We start from the raw sequence: 18,997 nt of genomic DNA on the forward strand, positions 1-18,997 counted from the left end.
TTTTTTTTTGTGGTATGCGAGCCTCTCACTGCTGCGGTCTCTCCCATTGCGGAGCACAGGCTCCGGACGCGCAGGCTCAGCAGCCATGGCTGACGGGCCCAGCCACTCCGCGGCATGTGGGATCTTCCTGGACCAGGGCACGAACCCATGTCCCCTGCATCGGCAGGCGGACTCTCAACTACTGTGCCACCAGGGAAGCCCTTTTACGTTAGGTTTTTTTTTTTTTGAGGGGGCTACTCATTGCAGTGTGCGGGCTTCTTATTGTGGTGGCTTTTGGTTGCAGAGCACGGGCTCTAGGTGCATGGGCTTCAGTAGTTGTGGCACGAGGCTCAATAGTTGTGGCTCGCGGGCTCTAGAGTGCAGGCTCAGTAGTTGCGGCGCACGAACTTAGTTGCTCTGCGGCATGTGGGATCTTCCCAGACCAGGGCTCAAAGCTGTGTCCCCTGCATTGGCAGGCGGATTCTTAACCACTGTGCCACCAGGGAAGCCCTTCCATTTGTTTTCATGTGCATACCTCATAGGCTTCAAAATCAACGCAACGGATGTGCCAGCAAGCTTGAGACATGCAGCCATCTGACCCACCCACTCTCCAGCTTGCTGAGGAAATCCTAGTGGGAAAACAGTCTGTTCCTATAGTGTGCTAATATCCACTGAGCCTAATTCACATCCCAAAATGGCCTTATGCCCCAATTCAATCTCAAACCCCCACCATCTACTCACCTACTGTACCTCAGAATGGCTGAAAAAACTTTTTAAATCAGTTCAGTCCCACTTTACAATGCCTGTCACCCCCAGAGGAGGCCATGACCCTCGTTCTTGTCCTCATGAGAGCAGGCCACTGAGTAGCCAACCTTACGTTTCTACCTGAGCTGCTCCAACAAGTACATGGTTACATCCTTTTTATTTCTTGTCTTTACACTGGACAAACCATGCATCTTTATTTACCTGTTTGAACTGATATTAATAACTATTTGTTCCACTCTATCATGTAAAGATGTGAGAATGAGGATAATTATGAAGCACTTTAGATTAAGAAAGGATGTAAATCCACTCAATCCATTTTAAATGTTGTTGGCTCCAAGTGTTTGGTAGACAGATTAATAAATGAAAGAATGAATAAGAGGATCTTTTTTCTACAGTTTCTATCACCATTCTATGGATGGATGTGATCTTAAGCATACCTTGATGTAGTTGAATAAGGAGGAAGTATAATGTCCAGCCTACAGATAAATTTAGTGATCAATACAGAGAATATCAAGTAGAATAAAGTAGGGTTTGTATCCCACAACTTTTGAATTGTTTTTCAGGTGTAAAATAAGTGGCAGGATGGTCTCTGAGGCCTCTCTCCAAAAACCCATTATTTTAGTAGGGCTGGGTTTGAACCGGTACATCTGTACCTGCCACCTGTCCACCTGGGTCATTGAACATAGGCATCTGAGAAGGCAGTAGCAGACTCAGGGTGCAATATGCCAGGGTTGCAAAGTCATTTGAGTAACAAGCCAGGGCAGCCAAGATTGGGGTTAAGAACTTTGGCCTCATTAGCACTGTGTGTCAATCACAACAGCTGTGCATGTAGCATCTCTGTTCCAGGTTCTTTGCTAGGTGCTAGAATTGCAAAGATGCATAAGAAACTGACCTTGTCCTTGAGACAATTATAGTCTAATGAGGGAAAAAGGTAGTTTCCATACCAAGGTACTATGAAAGCAGCCATAACACTTTCAAATCATGAAGGGTAAAAGAAGAGTTAGTTTTTGTTTGTTTTTATTTGGCTGCGTCAGGTCTTAGTTGCAGGATCTTCGTTGCGGCACGTGGGCTTCCTTCTAGTTACAGCGCGCAGGCTCAGTAGTTGGGGCACGGGGGCTCTAGAGCCCACAGGCTTAGTTGCCCCACGGCATGTGGGATTTTAGTTCCCCTAACAGGGATCGAACCCAAGTTCCCTGCATTGGAAGGCGGATTCTTAACCACTAGACCACCAGGGAAGTCCCAGAAGGGTTAGTTTGTGGGGGGCATATATTATGTGCCAGGCACTGTGCTGGGCCTATTTTGTGTGTCATCTCTTTTAACCTTGGAAATGTTATGAGGTAGACACTATTACTATACTTTTTTTTTTTCTGACAGAATAGGAAACTAAGGTTTAAACAATGCCATCCAGAAAAACTTCCTGCAATGATGGAAATGTTCTAAATCTGCACTGTCCCATCTCTAACTGCTAGCCACATGTGGCTACTGAGTACTTGAAATGCAGTAGTCAACTGAGGAATTGAATTTGTTCTTTTAATTTTAATAGCCACACGTGGTCAGTGACTACCATACTGGACAGCTCAGGCTTAGAAAAGTTCTCAACTTCTACAAGTTCATCTATATGATCTGGTCCTCGATTACCTCTGCTCATCTCCCACTTTTCTCCTCCTCACTCACCAAGTCTAGCCACACGAGCCTCCTTAAGGTCCCTCAGATACACCTAGCATGTCCTGCCTCTGCATGGCTCCCTCCCTTGCCTGCTTCAGGCCTTTGCTCAAATGACACTTTCTCAAAGAGGCCCACCCTGACCATCCCTGAAACTCCCAGTGTCCCTTACCCTGCTCTTATTTTTCTTTATCACTCATTATTGTTAACCTACTATGATTTATTATGTTTACTAGTAGTATTTATTGACTGTCCTATCTCCCCACCCTGTAAATACAATGAAGGAGGTTTTTTTTCATCTCGTTTGTTTACTGATGTATCCCTACTGCCAAGAATATTGCCTGAAGTATAATAGTCACTTCATAAACATTAGTTCACTGACTGAACTGATAGGATTCAGACCTGGCCTGTCCACACTAGAACCTGTGTTCTTGTTCACTACACTGTACTTCTTCTCATACAAGTATAGTGTTTTTCCCAAAGTAAATGAGAGCAGGAACAGTCAAGAGAAAGCACTATCCCTTATACGTCTAGTTTCATGCATCATTGCATGTCTCCAAGGAAATAAACAACAAATTGCTGCCTTTTAGACAGCAAGCTGTTTTATAAGTGGCAGTCCAGAAGAGCACGTCAGCTCTATTTAAAGTGCAACGTTAGGGCTTACCTGGTGGCGCAGTGGTTAAGAATCCGCCTGCCAGGGAAGTCCCTAACGTTGCATTTTATTTATTTATTTATGGCTGCGTTGGGTCTTCATTGCTGCACGCAGGCTTTCTCTTGTTGCAGCAAGCAGGGGTTACTCTTCGTTGCAGTGCGCGGCCTTCTCATTGCAGTAGCTTGTCTTGTCGCAGAGCACGGGCTCTAGGCATGCGGGCTTCAGTAGTTGTGGCTCAGAGGCTCTAGAGCGCAGACTCAGTAGTTGTGGTGCACGGACTTAGTTGCTCCGTAGCATGTGGGATCTTCCCGGACCAGGGCTTGAACCCATGTCCCCTGCACTGGCAGGCGGATTCTTAACCACTGCACCACCAGGGAAGCACCTTCTTTTATCTTTTGAAAGTCTTCACCCTTTTCCCCAAGGAGGCTATCATATGTAATATCTCCATTTATCAAACTTGTGTGTACCACACACTGTGATGCTTTATACAGATTATCATTACTGGTTACAACAACTTTGTGTTGAAGAAACTGTGGCTCAAGTTGAGTAAACTTGCCCAAGATCCATCGCTAGCAAAGGGAAAAAGCTCAGCTCCGAACCTGTGCCATATTCTTAACTGCCTCTGATGACACTATGCTGAGCCATCAATAGGTTGTCATGCAGGACCCATGGTTTCTTCTGTCTCTTCCAAAAAAAAGAAAATTAGGCTACTGTTACCTTATTTTAAAAGCTTTCTTACAGGGGCAAAATAGTGCAACTTATGCAAAGGGAGAAGTGTAATCATATCACCGCTCCTTCCACACAGTGCCTAGAGTTTCATCCTTTAGAAAGTCACAGGGCAAACACTGAAGCATTGAAAGTATTCAACTCATCAATCAATAAACAATTACCATAAAATTATTACCAAAGGTGAATGAGTGATGTTTGATAATGTTCTCATGTCTTTCACTGCCCTTCCTCTTCATCCTTAGCACTGTGGAATCTCCCGTGGGCTACCGCAAAGACCTCCTCACTCTCGTCTGCTCTCTCTACTCTCTGCCCTCCAATTCATCTTCTATTCCTACAGTTATCTCTTAGAAGATACAGTTATCATTTAAAAACATGGATCTGATCAGGGCACTCTACTGCATAAAAACCTTCAATGCCCCACAGTGTAGGGCAGCCTTCAGTCCAGGTTTGCTCTACTTTGCTCACACCCTTGCCTGCCACTCGTCCTCTTACCACCATCACTGCACCCTTTGCTCTACCCTGCAAGACCTTAGTCTTTTTCACAACTATGCATTTGTACATACTATTCCCGCTGGCACAAATGTCCATCCCTCCCCTGTTTGTTCATTGGTTGAACTGCAGCTCGTGAAGGTAATTCTTTATCTTTATTATGTTTACCACTATTATGGAGCCTATCAACATTGTGTTTTAGTTAGTTACGTGTGTCTCTCTCTTTCCATTTGACTTTGGGCTCCTTAAAGGCAGGACAGTAATCTGTTCATATTTGCATTTCCATACCTCGCACTGGCATATAGAGGTGTAGAATACAAGTGCATTGACTGTTCAAATGGATGGCATCTGCAGTTTGCTCTCTAATTTTCTAAAGGATTTCACCTCACATATGCTCCATGAAGAAGTGGACAATAGTTTTTCTATACTATTTTTAAGATTTTTTTTTCTTTTTTCTTTTTTTTTTTTGCTGTGGACCATTTTTAAAGTCTTTATTGAATTTCTTAAAATATTTCTTTGGTTTTTTTATGTTTTGGTTTTTTGGCCACGAGGCATGTGGGATCTTAGCTCCCCAGCTAGGGATTGAACCCACACCCCCTGCATTGGAAGGCGAAGTCTTAACCACTGGACCACCAGGGAAGTCCTCTATACTATCGTTTTGCTTTATCTCTGTAGATGAGACAAAGACATTAAAAAGGCAGAGTTGAGTTGACCCTAAAGGGGAAAGAAAAGCAGACATAAAATTGGATACCTCTATACCAGTGTTCCATCTTGCATTCTGCTTAAGGATTCTGATTATTTTTTCAGCTTATTTAACACAACATACCATGTCATGACCTAAGGACCTTATTGGAGGAGAATTGCTTTCCTAGAAAGTCCCCCAGGAGGTTTATAATGGGTTACTCTGGGTTTGACTGATGTTCTGAATTTACTCTGGCTGGGGGGCCAGTTAGTCTAGTCCCAAGTGATTAAATCTGTTCTTTTTTTCTCCACAGGGAAACAACTGGAAGGCATCTGGTAAGCTGGGTGGGACTCCTTAATTGGCTGGTTTATGAAACCAAATAGCACCCATGCATTTCAGGTTCCAATCTGTGGCTTCCAGTTTGAAACCTGGCTCTCTCAAGTCACAAATCTTCAAGTTCTAAAGCAGTGGTTCCCAGCCAGGAGTTATCAGTGTCTCGAGACTTTTGGGGTGGATGGGTGAAGGCCAGGGATACTGCTATAAACATCTTACATTGTACAGGACACCCCTCCACAATGAAGAATTTTCCAACCAGAAATATCAGTGGTGCAGAGGTTGAGAAAACCTGTCCTAAAGAAAGGTGGAATGATGTCATGCACACCCCTGACCAAGCTTTCTAACTATGGAAGTCATGAGTGTCCCACATGTCTGTCTTAGAACACATTCTACTTTGGTCTCTCAGACCCATCCCTGTCAGACACAAGGTGGTGGCTGGGCTCAATTCCATTTCTGAGAAAAACCTTAGGTCAGCGTTCTGTCTGGATCCTAGAGCCTGCTGACATATTGGTTGACCAGAATGACCTTTGCTTTGTTTGACTTGAACCAAGAAGTAATATGAGCACCTTCACCTGAAATAGTTTCACACTTATCATCTGGTCTTTCTCTCAACATGGTCCAGGTTAACTGCTCCTGTTAGTTTAAAAAGTCTGGGAACACACCTTGGTCTGCAGAGATTTATTTCAGTAATTGATTTGTTAATACTGGGGTGAATCTGTAAGGACTCCTGTCTGCTTACATGATCTACAGTGGTGGTTCTCAACAAGGGACAGTTCTGCCCCCAGGAGACCTTTGGCGATGTCTGGAGACATGTTTGTCGCCACAGCGGAGGCAGGTAATGCTAGTGCCATCTAGTGGGTAAAGGCCAGGATCTGCTGAACATTCTAGAATGCACAGGTCAGTCCCAACAACAGAGGATTAGCCAGCCCCAAATGTCAGTAGTGCCAAAGTTGAGAAACTCTGGCCTATGGTATTTATCTTACCTTTGTTTGGTTAGTTTTATAAAGATGTTGACCTTATAAGTCATATCCTTAGGCAGAAATCACTCTCATTGCAGTGTGGTGTTTGCTTTTTCTCGGACCAATTTTAAGCTTTCTGGCTTATTCTGCCTCTTCTCTGCATTGCAGGCACACCTCCATAGTTGTACACAAGGATGAGTTCTTCTTCGGCAGCGGCGGTATCTCCAGCTGTCCACCGGTGAGTGTCTTCTGCCACCCTGTCTGCAGTCTCAGGTTCCCATAGACCAGGAACTTTGTTCTCCTCTATAGTTCTGGCTTCTAGCCCAGTGTATACAGGCCTGTGACATAGCTCCTCATGGTGACCTTAAGACTCAGCTCAAGAATACCCTTCCCAGATCTTCCAGCTAGCTGACCTCCCCTCTGCTCCCATGGTATTCGTGGTCCCTCTGTGTCACACTGAGCATGTTATGGTGAAATGGGCTGTTCCTTAGTCTCCAGGGGGAGCCCTGTGTAAGCTCCTTGTAAGCTGAGACTGTCTCATTCTTCTGTCACCATCACCAGCTCAGTGCCTTGTGCATGGTATGAACTCAGTCAATGTGAAGCTCAGTCAGTGTGAACTATGAGGGCTCTGAGAGGTAAAGTGAGTTGCCCGAAGTTACATGGCCAGTTACAGCACCAGTACTAAAACTCACATCTCTCTGACTCCAAAGCCCTTGCCCTTTTCCAGAAAATTTGTCAGAGCTGTCTAAGGGTCATCACAGGAGGTACTCAAGCAAAGACCAAAAAAACATTCTTTTTTTAAAAAATTTATTTATTTGGCTGCATTGGGTCTTCGTTGCTGCGCGCAGGCTTTCTCTAGTTGCAGCGAGGGGGTGCTACTCTTTGTTGAGGTGCGTGGACTTCTCATTGTGGTGGCTTCTCTTGTTGTGGAGCACAGGCTTTAGGCACGCAGGCTTCAGTAGTTGTGGCATGTGGGCTCTAGAGCACAGGCTCTGTAGTTGTGGCACATGGGCTTAGTTGCTCCGCGACATGTGGGATCTTCCCGGACCAGGGCTCGAACCCGTGTCCCCTGCATTGGCAGGTGGATTCTTAACCACTGTGCCACCAGGGAAGTCCAAACCATGCATTTTGATACTTATAAATGGGAAGTCATTTTTTTTATCTCTTCCTCCCACTGGCCCCCCCCCACCTCATATAACAAGTCCTTTGTTAAGCCCACGTCTGTTCTATCTTGTAAGTGTACCTTAAACCAGTCTAATTCTCTTCATCTCGTCTCATTTTTCCAGAGCTTTCACCTTAATCCAGGCCACCCTCATTTCTAGCCTGGACCACAGCAATTCATCTACTATTCCTTCTCAGTCAGTTCTCTGTACAGGAGGCAAAGTGATTGTTTCAGAATGAAAATCTGATCATGGCATTCCCCTGCTTAAGTCAGTACTCTGCCCATTGCTCTTGGAATAAAAACAAGAAAGCTCAGCATAGCCTACAAGGCCCCATCTGATCTGGTCTCGGTCTCTCTGGGTGGCCTCTTTGCAGGTTGTGCCCTTCCCCACCCCCCTCTTCTCATTCCTTGAACACACCTTGGACATTTAAACCTGTCCTCTGACTTCAGTCTACCTCCCTGACCCTTCATGTGGTTATGCCTCTCCATTCGACAGATGAACTCAACGTCACTTTCTCAGCCAAGTCTTCTCTGACCCTTTGGACTGGGAAGGTCTCCTGTCTTAAGTACCGACAGCAGTACTTTTTCCAACAAGACCCTATCGCAGCTCGTAATTATACATGGTTTATGAGATTTTTTTGTTTGCCTTCCCTGGTAGACTATAAGCTCCACGAGGGCAAGAATCTCATCTGTTTTGTCCAATGCCTAGCATAAGGCCTGGCAGATAGTAAGTTCTCAATACATATTTGTCATATGAGTGAATAATAGGGGGTTGAATAATGACCTTTTAGTTTCTTGCAACTCTGACTACAATGATTATCCTACTCACCATGTTTTCCCCAGTGCCTAGAACAACGTCAGGCACATAGTAGGTGCTCAATAGCTGCTATTGTGTGAATTTATGATCTTTTCAGGGAGCTCTGCTCTGGAGTACTCTCCCTTACTCCTCAGCCCATTCCCAGCTCTCTCCTCTTCAGTGACCCTGTTGCTTTCCGCTTGGCTGGTTTCCCCCAGGACCTCGGTCTCTCCTTGAGTCTGCTATGGCAGTCTGTTAACCCATGGCTGAGACTTTTCTGTAGGTCTTTCGGGGACCATTAACTCCCTTGCCAGAGGAACCCTATCACCTCGTTAAATTAGCCTCACAGATCAAAAAGGAACTGAATTGTGGAAATATTTGCCAGCCTTCCAGCTTCCTCACAGTTCTTCACATTTTCCCAGTGTTACAGGGGATATCAAGTGTGTCACAAAAAAAACTGGCTGCATACATTATGAATATAGACCTGGAAAGATGGCCTGTCAAGTGTGAGCCATTTCTAGTCGTCCTGTTCTGCCCTCATGAGTAGGCATGTTGGGGCCAAAGGGAAACTTCAGATTCCGGGTTTCTATCCTTTTATCAACTGAATGAATGGACAGTGTCAGGAGTCTGACCTGCAGGAGACTAAGCTTCCCAGGGCTCTGCCAGAAACAGGACACCTGACTTCTTAGCCATGTTGCCAGCACGTGGCGATGGAAAGTCTCCAGGGAGCTCTAAGCCATTATAACCTTGACACAAATAGGAACTAACTATTGGGCTTCCCTGGTGGCTCAGTGGTTAAGAATCTGCCTGCCAATGCAGGGGACACGGGTTCGAACCCTGGTCTAGGAAGATCCCACATGCCGTGGAGCTACTAAACCCATGCACCACAACTACTGCGCTTGCACTCTAGAGCCCACGAGCCACAACTACTGAGCCTGGGTGCCACAACTACTGAAGCCTGCGCACCTAGAGCCTGTGCTCCGCAACAAGAGATGCCACCGCAATGAGAAGCCCGCGCACCGCAACGAAGAGTAGCCCTGGCTCACCACAACTAGAGAAAAGCCCGAGCGCAGCAACGAAGACCCAATGCAGCCAAAAATAAATTTAAAAAGTAAATAAATTTAAAAAAAAATAATAACTCTTCATCTGTCCTGGGTGCTCTGAGAGTTAAAAGTTGTTGGAACAGAACATTTGTGGTCTTCCATGGGAAACCACATGAAAAAATTCAGTGGAGAGAGTGATTTACTGACTTTCTTTGGGTTGGCTTTTTTAGGGAGGTACGTTGCTTGGGCCCCCAGATTCTGTGGTTGATGTGGGGAGTACAGAAGTCACAGAAGAAATCTTCCTGGAGTACCTGTCCTCCCTGGGGGAGTCTCTGTTCCGGTGAGTGGAGACAGGGGTGGTGGTTAGTTGTGTCTGTCTCCCCCACTAGATGATTGGCCCGCAGGGGCAGCCCACCAGGTCATTTCCCCCAGAACACTCAGCATGTTTGACCCGGTATTTGCTGAATAAATATGAAGGGAAAGCAGTTAATCGTTACACAAAAAGAGCTCAGCATTGCCTCCAAGGCCACTGTTCCATCCCAGCATATGTACTGCTGAAACTTTTGAGGAAAGGAAGGGCTGTTTATTCCTTCTGATGAAAATCAGCTGCTGCTATTTCAGCACATGCTGCTCTCAACAGCAGTATTTTATCCTGAAAATCAAAAACGGGGTTTGTAGAGAGGTTGGGATAAAATACAAACTTGAGCATATTTTCTCTTAAACTTTAGTCAATTTGAAGTGTTAAACTCTAACCCTGTAGCTCTGCTTTTGTGACTATAAAGATTCTCCTGAAACTGTGGAGGAGCCAAATGTGTTTATTTCATCCTTCCCTTAAAATGCCCAGAGTGGCAAATCAGGCACTCCTTTTGGGTGTAAGAGAGGGGAAATCGCAGTCCTCAAATTCAGCTGTGCTCACCATTCTGTTACCTGGTTTGAATGGTTTCCCATACATGGTTGCTGACTTTCATATCTGTTTCCCAAACCTTCTCACAATGTACAGAGGTGAAGCCTACAACCTCTTTGAACACAACTGTAACACCTTCAGCAATGAAGTGGCACAGTTCCTGACTGGGCGGAAGATCCCTTCTTACATCACTGACCTTCCCTCTGAAGTTCTCTCCACGTAAGTGGCCTCTGTCTCTGCCTTTGAAATCCCCATTCACAGACAGGGCCTCTCCTCTGGCCCACATCTACCCCCACTGTTCTCAGCAGAATCCTCCCAAGCTGGGTGGGGTGTCATGATGGCAGCTTCTAACATAGAACGCCACCGTTCTTTCTACTCTCGGGTGCTCACCTGTGTTACCTTCACCCTCCTTGGAGTTGGACCAACTCTATCCTGACCTGAGTGCAACTGCAGAACTTAGAAACCCAGTTGACGCTGGCCCCAGTGTTTGTACAGAGTCCTGGTATCTGTCTTCCCCATTGCACATGAAGCACGCCACTCCCCAGAAGTGCCCACTTAAAAGGCGGTTTAGATAGACGAGCCGAGAGTAGGTCAGAGAATTAGTAGGGTGACTTGTTTTGAAACTGTTGTTCGTCCTTCTTCCCCTGCACCTTGAGTTCTTTGACACCTTCAAACCTCCTAATCGCCCTCGTACCTCGTAGCGCACAGTCAGCCTTTGGTAGATGTTTTCTTCAAAAATACTGTGTAGCCCCTCCCTCCCTGATGTGGTCCAAGCTTTGTGGGCCATCATCCAGGCACCCCCAATGCCATCACACCCCTCCCTCCCTTTGCTGTTGATTGCGTTCAGGCAGCCTCTGCCCACTCTAGGACCGGATCCATTTGCTGACTCTGACTCAGTTTCTCCTGAACTGGGGACCTGTTCAACAGGGATCCTGGCAGGTTTAGCAGACTCAGCAAGGTGAGCTGTTCTTCGCACCCAGGTAGGAGCCCCTCAGGAAAAACTTACACAGGAAAAAAGGCTATTGTCTGTGTCGAGCTGGTGAGGAGAGCCCCACGTCCCAGTCCTGGCCCTGCCTTCCTATTCCTTGGTGGGTGTGTTAAACACCACAGCATTGCTGAAGGATCTAGGTTATTGGGCCCTGAGCAAACCCGAGTAGCTGGAATGTTCTTGCTATTATTATTTGATGGGTGGGGTTCCTGGACTTGTTGGAATTGGGGTTAGTATTTCTTCGTTTCATCAGTTTATGCTTTACAATATTTCATTTCCTTTGAATTTGGGGATGGTTTTCAAAAATGGCAGTATCACCGAAGAAAAAGAAAGCCAGTAACTGAGATGTGTTGTGGGCAACCGGACTTAAGGTTGCAGTAATCTTGGAAAGTCTCTAAGACTACAGCATTTGTGGTCTTTTTTCCAGCTAAGCTACTCTGAGAGTGAACTGGGAGCCCTTTATACAGTGGCATTAACACCTTTTGACATCCTGCACCTGTCATTTTTCCTGAGTATTCCCTGTACTCCCTAGAAGACCTCAGTTCCCTGAGGAGTCCAATTATGTGCCATCCTCACTTCTGACTTTTTCTTTTTCATATCCTTTTTCTTTTACCTCAGCTTCCTCACTTAAACTTTATCTTCTTGTACCATGAGAATTAAAAATACAAGTACAGAAAGTACAGAAAGCTCTAGTTCCCAGTACGTCACCAACCTTTTCAAACCACAGCTAACCAGGAAGCAAAGGTAGTATGATGGTAGCATTTACTAAGGAAGGGACACCAGGAGTAAAAATGCAGAGCAACTATGTAGAGATCCCCTCTATGAAAAAGGATGTATGAGATAGGTGAGAAAATTAAATGGACTGTAGTGAACTTTTTTCTGGCGTGGCAGTGCTGCTGCACGTGTGGGCAGAGCTGGGCGCGCTGGCCAGCTGTGGCAGTCTGCGTCCGAGAGCCCACTCCAGCTCCCGTGTCTGTTCTCTCTGCAGGCCCTTTGGACAGGCCCTGAGGCCCCTCCTGGACTCCATCCAGATCCAGCCTCCTGGAGGGAGCACGGTGGGCCGACCCAACGGCCAGAGCTAACAGGACTACATGGGACCGCCCTGCCTCACCAGGGCTTTTCCTTTTTAAACAAAACAAACCCTACGAGATTTCTATTTTATAATTTTACATCAGAGCTAACAACCAGGGAACGGCTTTTTAAATTTCCCAGGGAAGGAGATCATCAGGCTGCATGTAGAACAATGCTGCTAAGAAACAGAACAAAATGCCATCCCTTCTAATAGTTTATACTAATTTATTCAGGCTGTCTTGTCTGTGAGTTCACTTTTGACGCTGCTTCCTAAGCGTCCTCCACACTGGAGAAACAGAGGGCATTTGTTTAAGCAGAAAACAAGAGACACAGTCTAGGGGAGCCCCAGCCCAGAACCTCTTTCCAGAGAATGCCCACGCTCTACCCAGGTTGCCACCTCCTGTGGGACCCAGGTGAGTTTTACATTATCCATGACCTGGAAACGGTTACTCTCCACCAATAAATGAACCAAAGGATTTGGTGCACATGGGGCCAGTTTCAGGATTAAACCAGCCTAAGTGAACTCTTTAGCCATGATCTCTCTCACCTTCCCTCTCCTCCCCCAAGCAAGGCCATGGGGTGGGCTGGAGCAACCAAAAGCCTCAAGATGGAGGGGGAGTAACAGCAAGTGTCAGGCCAGAGGAAACAGGATAAAGCCATTCCTCCCTCCACCTAGACTGATTGCCAGTCCTCTGACATCAGTCTTGGAGAACCTGCTTTGCTGTCTACAGGCTGCATTTCCTCAGCATAGCTGACCTGTCATAGTTAATGAAGGTCTGGAGCAGCAGAGACCTTTTGTCTGCAAGTAATAATGTAGGTTATTTGCAGTCACTGTACCCACCCCACCCAGACCAATATGCAGTATTCAGCTAGGGGCCAAGGGGGAATGATTCCCTGCTCTTGGAAAATATCCCTGATGTAGCAAGAATAATGATGCAGAATCAAGGTGGCAAGAAAATTTAGAGTTATTTCTGATAGGGATTTTTACCTTATCCTAAATGTGTTTTGAAGGCACGTGTTATTTCTGGTGTCATTCTGACTTTAAAGAAGCAAGGTTGAGGGCATGAGTGGGCATTTTCATAAAGAGCTGCTGCTAGGAGCTTATAGGCAACAAATAACCTGGAAGTTCCTAATCTGGAGAGGCTTTCATATTCTCTTTCTTCACGTGAACCTCCTTTAACTTGGGAGAGTGAATGTGGAGAAGAACTCAGAGCTGCGTGGTACCTGAGTCCCAGCCCTGGCATCCTCGGGCCCCTCATGCCATGGCTCCTGCCACTTCTCAGACTTGAATTATGTTCTCTTTCCTGGCCTCTGGCCTGCAGCAGGTGCCTTTCCTCACCAAAAAGCTGCTGCTCACCTCTGGCCTCATCTCCTCCCATCTCTGCCATTAGCCATGGCAATTGGCATCATCAGGGTCTCAGCTAGAGGACAAGATGTTATTCTGCCTTAGTGTTTGCCTGTGACCTGACCAGGGCACATCCATGATGACTAGCTGTGATGTCAAGTGACATTTTGGAACTGTTAAGATTGGAAGCCAAACCAGTGAGCACTTTAATTCTTCTCAAGACCCACTGATTGGCCGGTGTGCATGGTCATAATACATTAGAGCAGAAACTATCAGGGGCTGTTATTTAATGTTGACCGACTGGCAGAATTGGGCCGTGGAGAATGGGTTTCAGGCTGGCTTTCTCCTGGGAGGGCAGCATGTGGATCAAGGCCATGGCTCTGCTTCTCGGCTGCTGGGTTTCTCTCCTTTTTCAGCTTGCCTTGCCCAGCGCTCTCTCCCTTCCAGGCTCCTGCTCCAGACCTCTCTGCCCAGGGCACTCAGCTCTGGCCAGAGCATGATGGGCATCACAAACTCCTTCTCTTCTCCCTCCTCCCCCACGTCCAGGCTCAGCTGATTGCTCTCCTTCCAGTAGTCACCTCCAGACCCAGGGCTGTACGACGAAGTTAGCCTGAGTGGCTCCCCTGAGAGACTTTGAGTCACTTGGTTCATTGAAAGACACCCTTCATGTGCAACAGCCACTTGTGCCAATGCCTGTGCCTTAGGGTTTGTTGGGGGAGAAGGAGGGATCAATAAGCCGTCTTCTCAGCTCTGCAGGAAGGCAAGCCCTCCCTCCCCGACCCTAGTCCCACCATCACTAACTGGAAACCTGGTCTCAGGCTAGGAACCCCCCCAGCCCCATCCTCACATTCCTCTGTCTATCCCAGAACCTCAGGAGCCTGCTCACTGTGACCAGCTAGCTCCACACGGGCGTGCGCAGGCAAGCAGGATGAGAAAGATGTGTGTGATTATGTCACACAGGTGGACACCTCTATCAAGGTCCATTGGTTTAAAGGGACAGGGAAGGAAGAGGAGGGATGAGACTGTCACCCCCTCCCAGAAATAAAGTTTGTACCTTTGAGATTCCTTTTCGCCCTTGAAATCAAACTAATAATTGTGTCTAGTACGGAGGTGTTTGCTGTTTTTCTTTGGTATTTTTTCTAACGCAATAAACTCATTTCTGCCTGCGGCATCTGGGTAGCGCTTGAAGGTCTGGGTATGCATCCACCATGAAGCAGCTCCAGGCTGCTGCTTCATCTGTCTCCCTCTGAGCCTAAATATGCTGAGTCTGGCTATGCCGCCTTTGCTTGGTTGTACACCTTGTGGATAAGTGTCAAGAGCAGAGAAGAATGTATGACTTTCACCATTGGATTATAAAGATGGGGAAAGGGCCCAGAGAGAACTCGACTTGCCCAAGGTCACCTCGTGACTGGGGGTGGAGTAAGACTCAAAAGCCTGACCTGCTGGCCCCAACCTCTGAGATCTCAGAGGACCTCTGACCTCACCAAGAAGTGTTCACTTCTGGCTTCAGTTTGGCTGTAGGCTGGGACTGTGGCCCCAGGGATCTCTCTCCACCTTGTTACTGTCACCTCACTGAACAAGTGTTGGGGTGGGTGGACAGCTCTCTGAATGTCCCCTGATAGTACCAGGCTCATCAGCTTGGCTGCTGGTGTCTGCAGGTTCAGTCAGGCCACTTTGAGTGAGCACCTTCCACTCACAATGGACGTGAGATGTGAGCAGTGGTCCCATTTTACAGATGGGGAAACAGGTGCAGAGAAACTAAGTTATCCATGTGGCGAGTGGCTGAGCTCTTGAATCCAGGCTGTGTTCTCACCACCACCCAGCTGAGACCTCATCATTGAAGCACTGTATCTTTCCAACATGCTAGCTTAAAAATTAAACAAGAGATTCTGTCTTTCCAGAGGGCACAGAGGGCAGGCGGCTTTGGCTGACATATTTGCTTCCTAAGAGCTGACATTTTCAGAAGCAGGAGTCCTTTAAGGGCACCTGGTCTGGGGAAGTTCCATGGTTTGTCTAGTGGTTAGGATGTGGTGTTTTCCCTGCCGTGGTCCGGGTTCAATCCCTGGTCGGGGAACTGAGATCCCGCAAGCCACGTGGCACAGCCAAAAAAAATGTGCACCTGGTCTGAGATCACACAGCGTGGGCTGAAGTCCTAACTTTGCCACATATGGGCCAGTCTGTTTATCTCCTTATCTGTAAAATGGGGGAACTGGTACCTACTTCACAGGGTGGTTTTGAAGAGAGTAAATGGAATGCATTTTGCCCAGTGCCTGGCACAGATTAAATGATCGATGAATGTCAGGCCGAGGACGGAATCCATTCAACAGCCACTGACTGAGGACTCCTGCCAGCCAGCTCTGTGCCGAGGCCCTGACCAATTCTCTGTGCTGAGGACGGTTTACAAGATAAGGTACTGCAGGCTTGCACTGTTTGCATCAGGTGGGGGGAATGGCAGAAAACAGATACTTTACCCTTAGACTTTGTGACTCATGACAAGTCACTGTGGGATTCGTTCATTCAACCCCACAAACTTCCCTGGGAGCCTACCATGTGTCAAGCGGCACTGGGCTCTTTGCTGGGGTACAGGGGTGAGCAGGACTGATAAGGCCCCTGCCCGGGCAGGGGTTAAATTCTGGGGAAGCTGGGGAAGACTTGGGGAGACACAGGGTAGACAAGTTCGGCAATCTCAGATGGCAGTTGCGCTGGGGAAGAAATAAAGCCAGGTGGCAGCTTAGTGTGTGGTGGGAGGCGGGGGGGACAGGGGATGTTTTAGGAGGCTGGGGAAGCCTTGTGTGACGAGGTGATGTTTGATCTGAGACCTAAATGACAAAGCACAGATCTGAGGGAAGAGCATTCCAGGCAGAGGGAGCAGCAAGTGAAAGAATGTTGGAGGGACTGAACGGGGGCCAGAGCAGTTGGTGCATGAGCAGAGGGGTTGGTGAGAGGTGTTGAGGTAGTTTCTGGAGGGGCCGGTGGGCCAAACAGTGCAGGGCCTTGTAGGTCAAAGAATGATGTGATTGATTTGCACTGTTGAAAACAGAACCAGAGGGGAGGGTAGCGCAGTTGTCAGGCAAGAAGTGAGGTGTATTGTGCATCTGCTCTGTGCCCAGAGCTGTGAAGAAGCTCTGGGAATTGGTTTGGTCCCTGCCCCCAGGAGCTTAGAGTGCCGGGAAAAATGGAACAGGCAAGAGCTACAGGACTGCAGAGCCACTGTCAGCCACTCACTTTTACTGCACTATCCCAGCTTCATTTGGGATGTGCTTAGATTTCTTAATTTGTTTTTTCCAAAATGAAAACTTTGGGGTTATGCGAGTATAAAGATAATATAGATTTAGAAGATGTAAGGAATCAGTAAAAGTACAAAGATGAGAGAAAACAGTCACCTAAAATTCCATCATCCTAAGATATGTTAACATTTTGTGAACATCCTTGCAGACGTATCTGTGGATTCAAAGGCACACATGCTAGACATGCCTTGTTGTACCTGGCTTTGATCCCTTGACACGTGGTAGAGATCTGTACGGCCCCAGCAAGGTGGAAGAGAACCATGGAAGAGGGGGTGGGGGGGCTGACGGGATGGACAGAGGAAGTCCTAAGGAGAAGTTATTCCAGCAAAGTTCCCCAAAGCCAGAGGGAGCTTTAGATAGGAGTAGGATGCTCATCACAGATGTGTGCTTGGAGGTGGGCCCTGCTCTGGGGTGGGATGATAGTGTAAGAGGATTCCTGCCCAGGCTGGCAGGTTGGACCATGAGACCCATGTCTCCTCACGCTCTCATGGGGACCCTGGCCTGAGAGGGCAGGCAAAGAATCTAGTAGGGGTCTGGCACATCCCTGAATGTGAGCTCTTGACCGTAAAGCCTGGCTGTTTTGGAAGGGGACAGAGGTTCCGGGACTGGTCCTGGTCCACAAGTTTGCCTGGGAGCCCAGAGTCCCCTGTAGAGATCTCTGTCCTACCTTTTCCCCAGCTAGAGAGCCCAGCGAAGTCAAGCTGCAGTGAGGGAGATGGACACCAGGTGGCGCTGTGGACCCAGGCGGCCCAGCCCACTGCCAAACTCGGCATGTCTTGGGTATCCCAGGTCACGTGAGCGTGCCCTGCTCCCCACACATCTCAACTTCTCCGTGACGCCCCCTAGAGCCCACGGGGCAACAGCCAAGCTCCCTGTACTCATGGATCAAGGCTCTCCTCAAACTTGTCCCCAGACCTCTCCAACCCGCACTCCCTGCTACATATGTGGGTGCCTATCACGGCAGGCAGGCAGTTTCCACGTCCAGCCTTGGTTTACCTCACCTGTCCTCAGAGCAACCCCTTAGCACTAAAGCAGCACCAGCGTTTCCTCAGAACCTTCCTGACCTCTCCCTAACCCAGGGTCGACCTCTCCACCCCAGTAGGTGCCTCCCAGCACACTCTCCCCAGCTGGGACTCTCCAAGGGCAGGGCCTGGCTCTGATTACCTGAGTGCCCGGCACAGAGCAGGCTTCTCTGAGTGAATCAATCCACCAGTTCAGTCCTGATAGGGCTGACATTTCAGGGGAGGGCAGATCATAAAAACCCTGAACTTGGACACAGACAAACCTGGATGGAGCCTCTGCCTCAGAGACCTTGATCAAAGCCATCCCTTCTCTGGGCCTGTTTCTGCATCTGGCAGTTTCTGGATCAGATAGCCTCAAAGGCCCCTTCCAGGGAGACTCCCAGCCACCGCACCCCACCCCACCAGCCTCATCCCCCAAGTGATGTTTGAAAGGTGAGGAGTGACTTACCCAAGTTCTCACAGTCCTGGGGCTGAGTTCTGATCTGCAGAGGTCACTAACACCAAGTTTTGGGGGACTGCTGCCCCTGCCCCCCAGCTCCAGATGGGGCAGTGCCATCCCTGTCCCCACTGTCTTTGGCTAAGGGAGCCCCAAGGGGGCCTATGACAACCCAGCAACAGCCTCCACCCCTCCACAAACACCACCTCTGAGCATGCGCCCTTCAGCGTAAGTTCAATGGACTTATTTATTGTGAAAACAATGTGAACACTGCTGACATTTTGAAAAATGGAGAAAAAACCAGCCCACATCCACAGTCTCTCCAACTTCCCACTGCCCCTGAACCGAGATGGAATTAAAACCAGCAACCAGCCCTGACCTGTTCTTTGCAGAGCCTCTTTAAGCACTTCTCCTTCCCTGTACCCCTCATCTTCCTGACAGCTCAGAGAGGCTGGCAGTGGTGGCCCCACTTATTAATGTGAAACAGGCTCAGAGTGGGAGGCATCTGTCCAAGGTCACCTGGCTGTGGAGGGGCAGCCCAAGGAACTGTCGGTCTGACTCTACCCCCACTATACCGAGGCTGCCCCTGAGGCTGGGACTGCCTACCCTCAGAAGGCCACACTCCAGGTAGGGAAAAAGAGGGTCAACACCTCCTATATTCATTCACTCAGCAACATGTGGACACTTGGC

At 48.0% G+C, this 18,997-nt stretch overlaps 1 protein-coding gene across 1 annotated transcript in view; it reads left to right on the plus strand.

The window, feature by feature from the left end:
• The window catches only part of DESI1 (desumoylating isopeptidase 1), a 22,599-nt gene extending 7,868 nt beyond the window's left edge, over positions 1-14,731 (plus strand). Inside the window, exons 2-6 of the mRNA XM_024737633.1 lie at positions 5,272-5,293; positions 6,422-6,491; positions 9,485-9,594; positions 10,255-10,377; positions 12,135-14,731. Of these exons, the coding sequence (XP_024593401.1) occupies positions 5,272-5,293; positions 6,422-6,491; positions 9,485-9,594; positions 10,255-10,377; positions 12,135-12,228 (419 nt within the window). The 3' untranslated portion in view covers positions 12,229-14,731. The remainder of the gene's footprint in view (positions 1-5,271; positions 5,294-6,421; positions 6,492-9,484; positions 9,595-10,254; positions 10,378-12,134) is intronic.
• Positions 14,732-18,997: the final 4,266 nt, after the last annotated feature.

This window comes from Neophocaena asiaeorientalis, unplaced genomic scaffold (assembly GCF_003031525.2).
Source record: "Neophocaena asiaeorientalis asiaeorientalis breed wild unplaced genomic scaffold, Neophocaena_asiaeorientalis_V1.1 scaffold242, whole genome shotgun sequence".
NCBI lineage: Eukaryota > Metazoa > Chordata > Mammalia > Artiodactyla > Phocoenidae > Neophocaena > Neophocaena asiaeorientalis.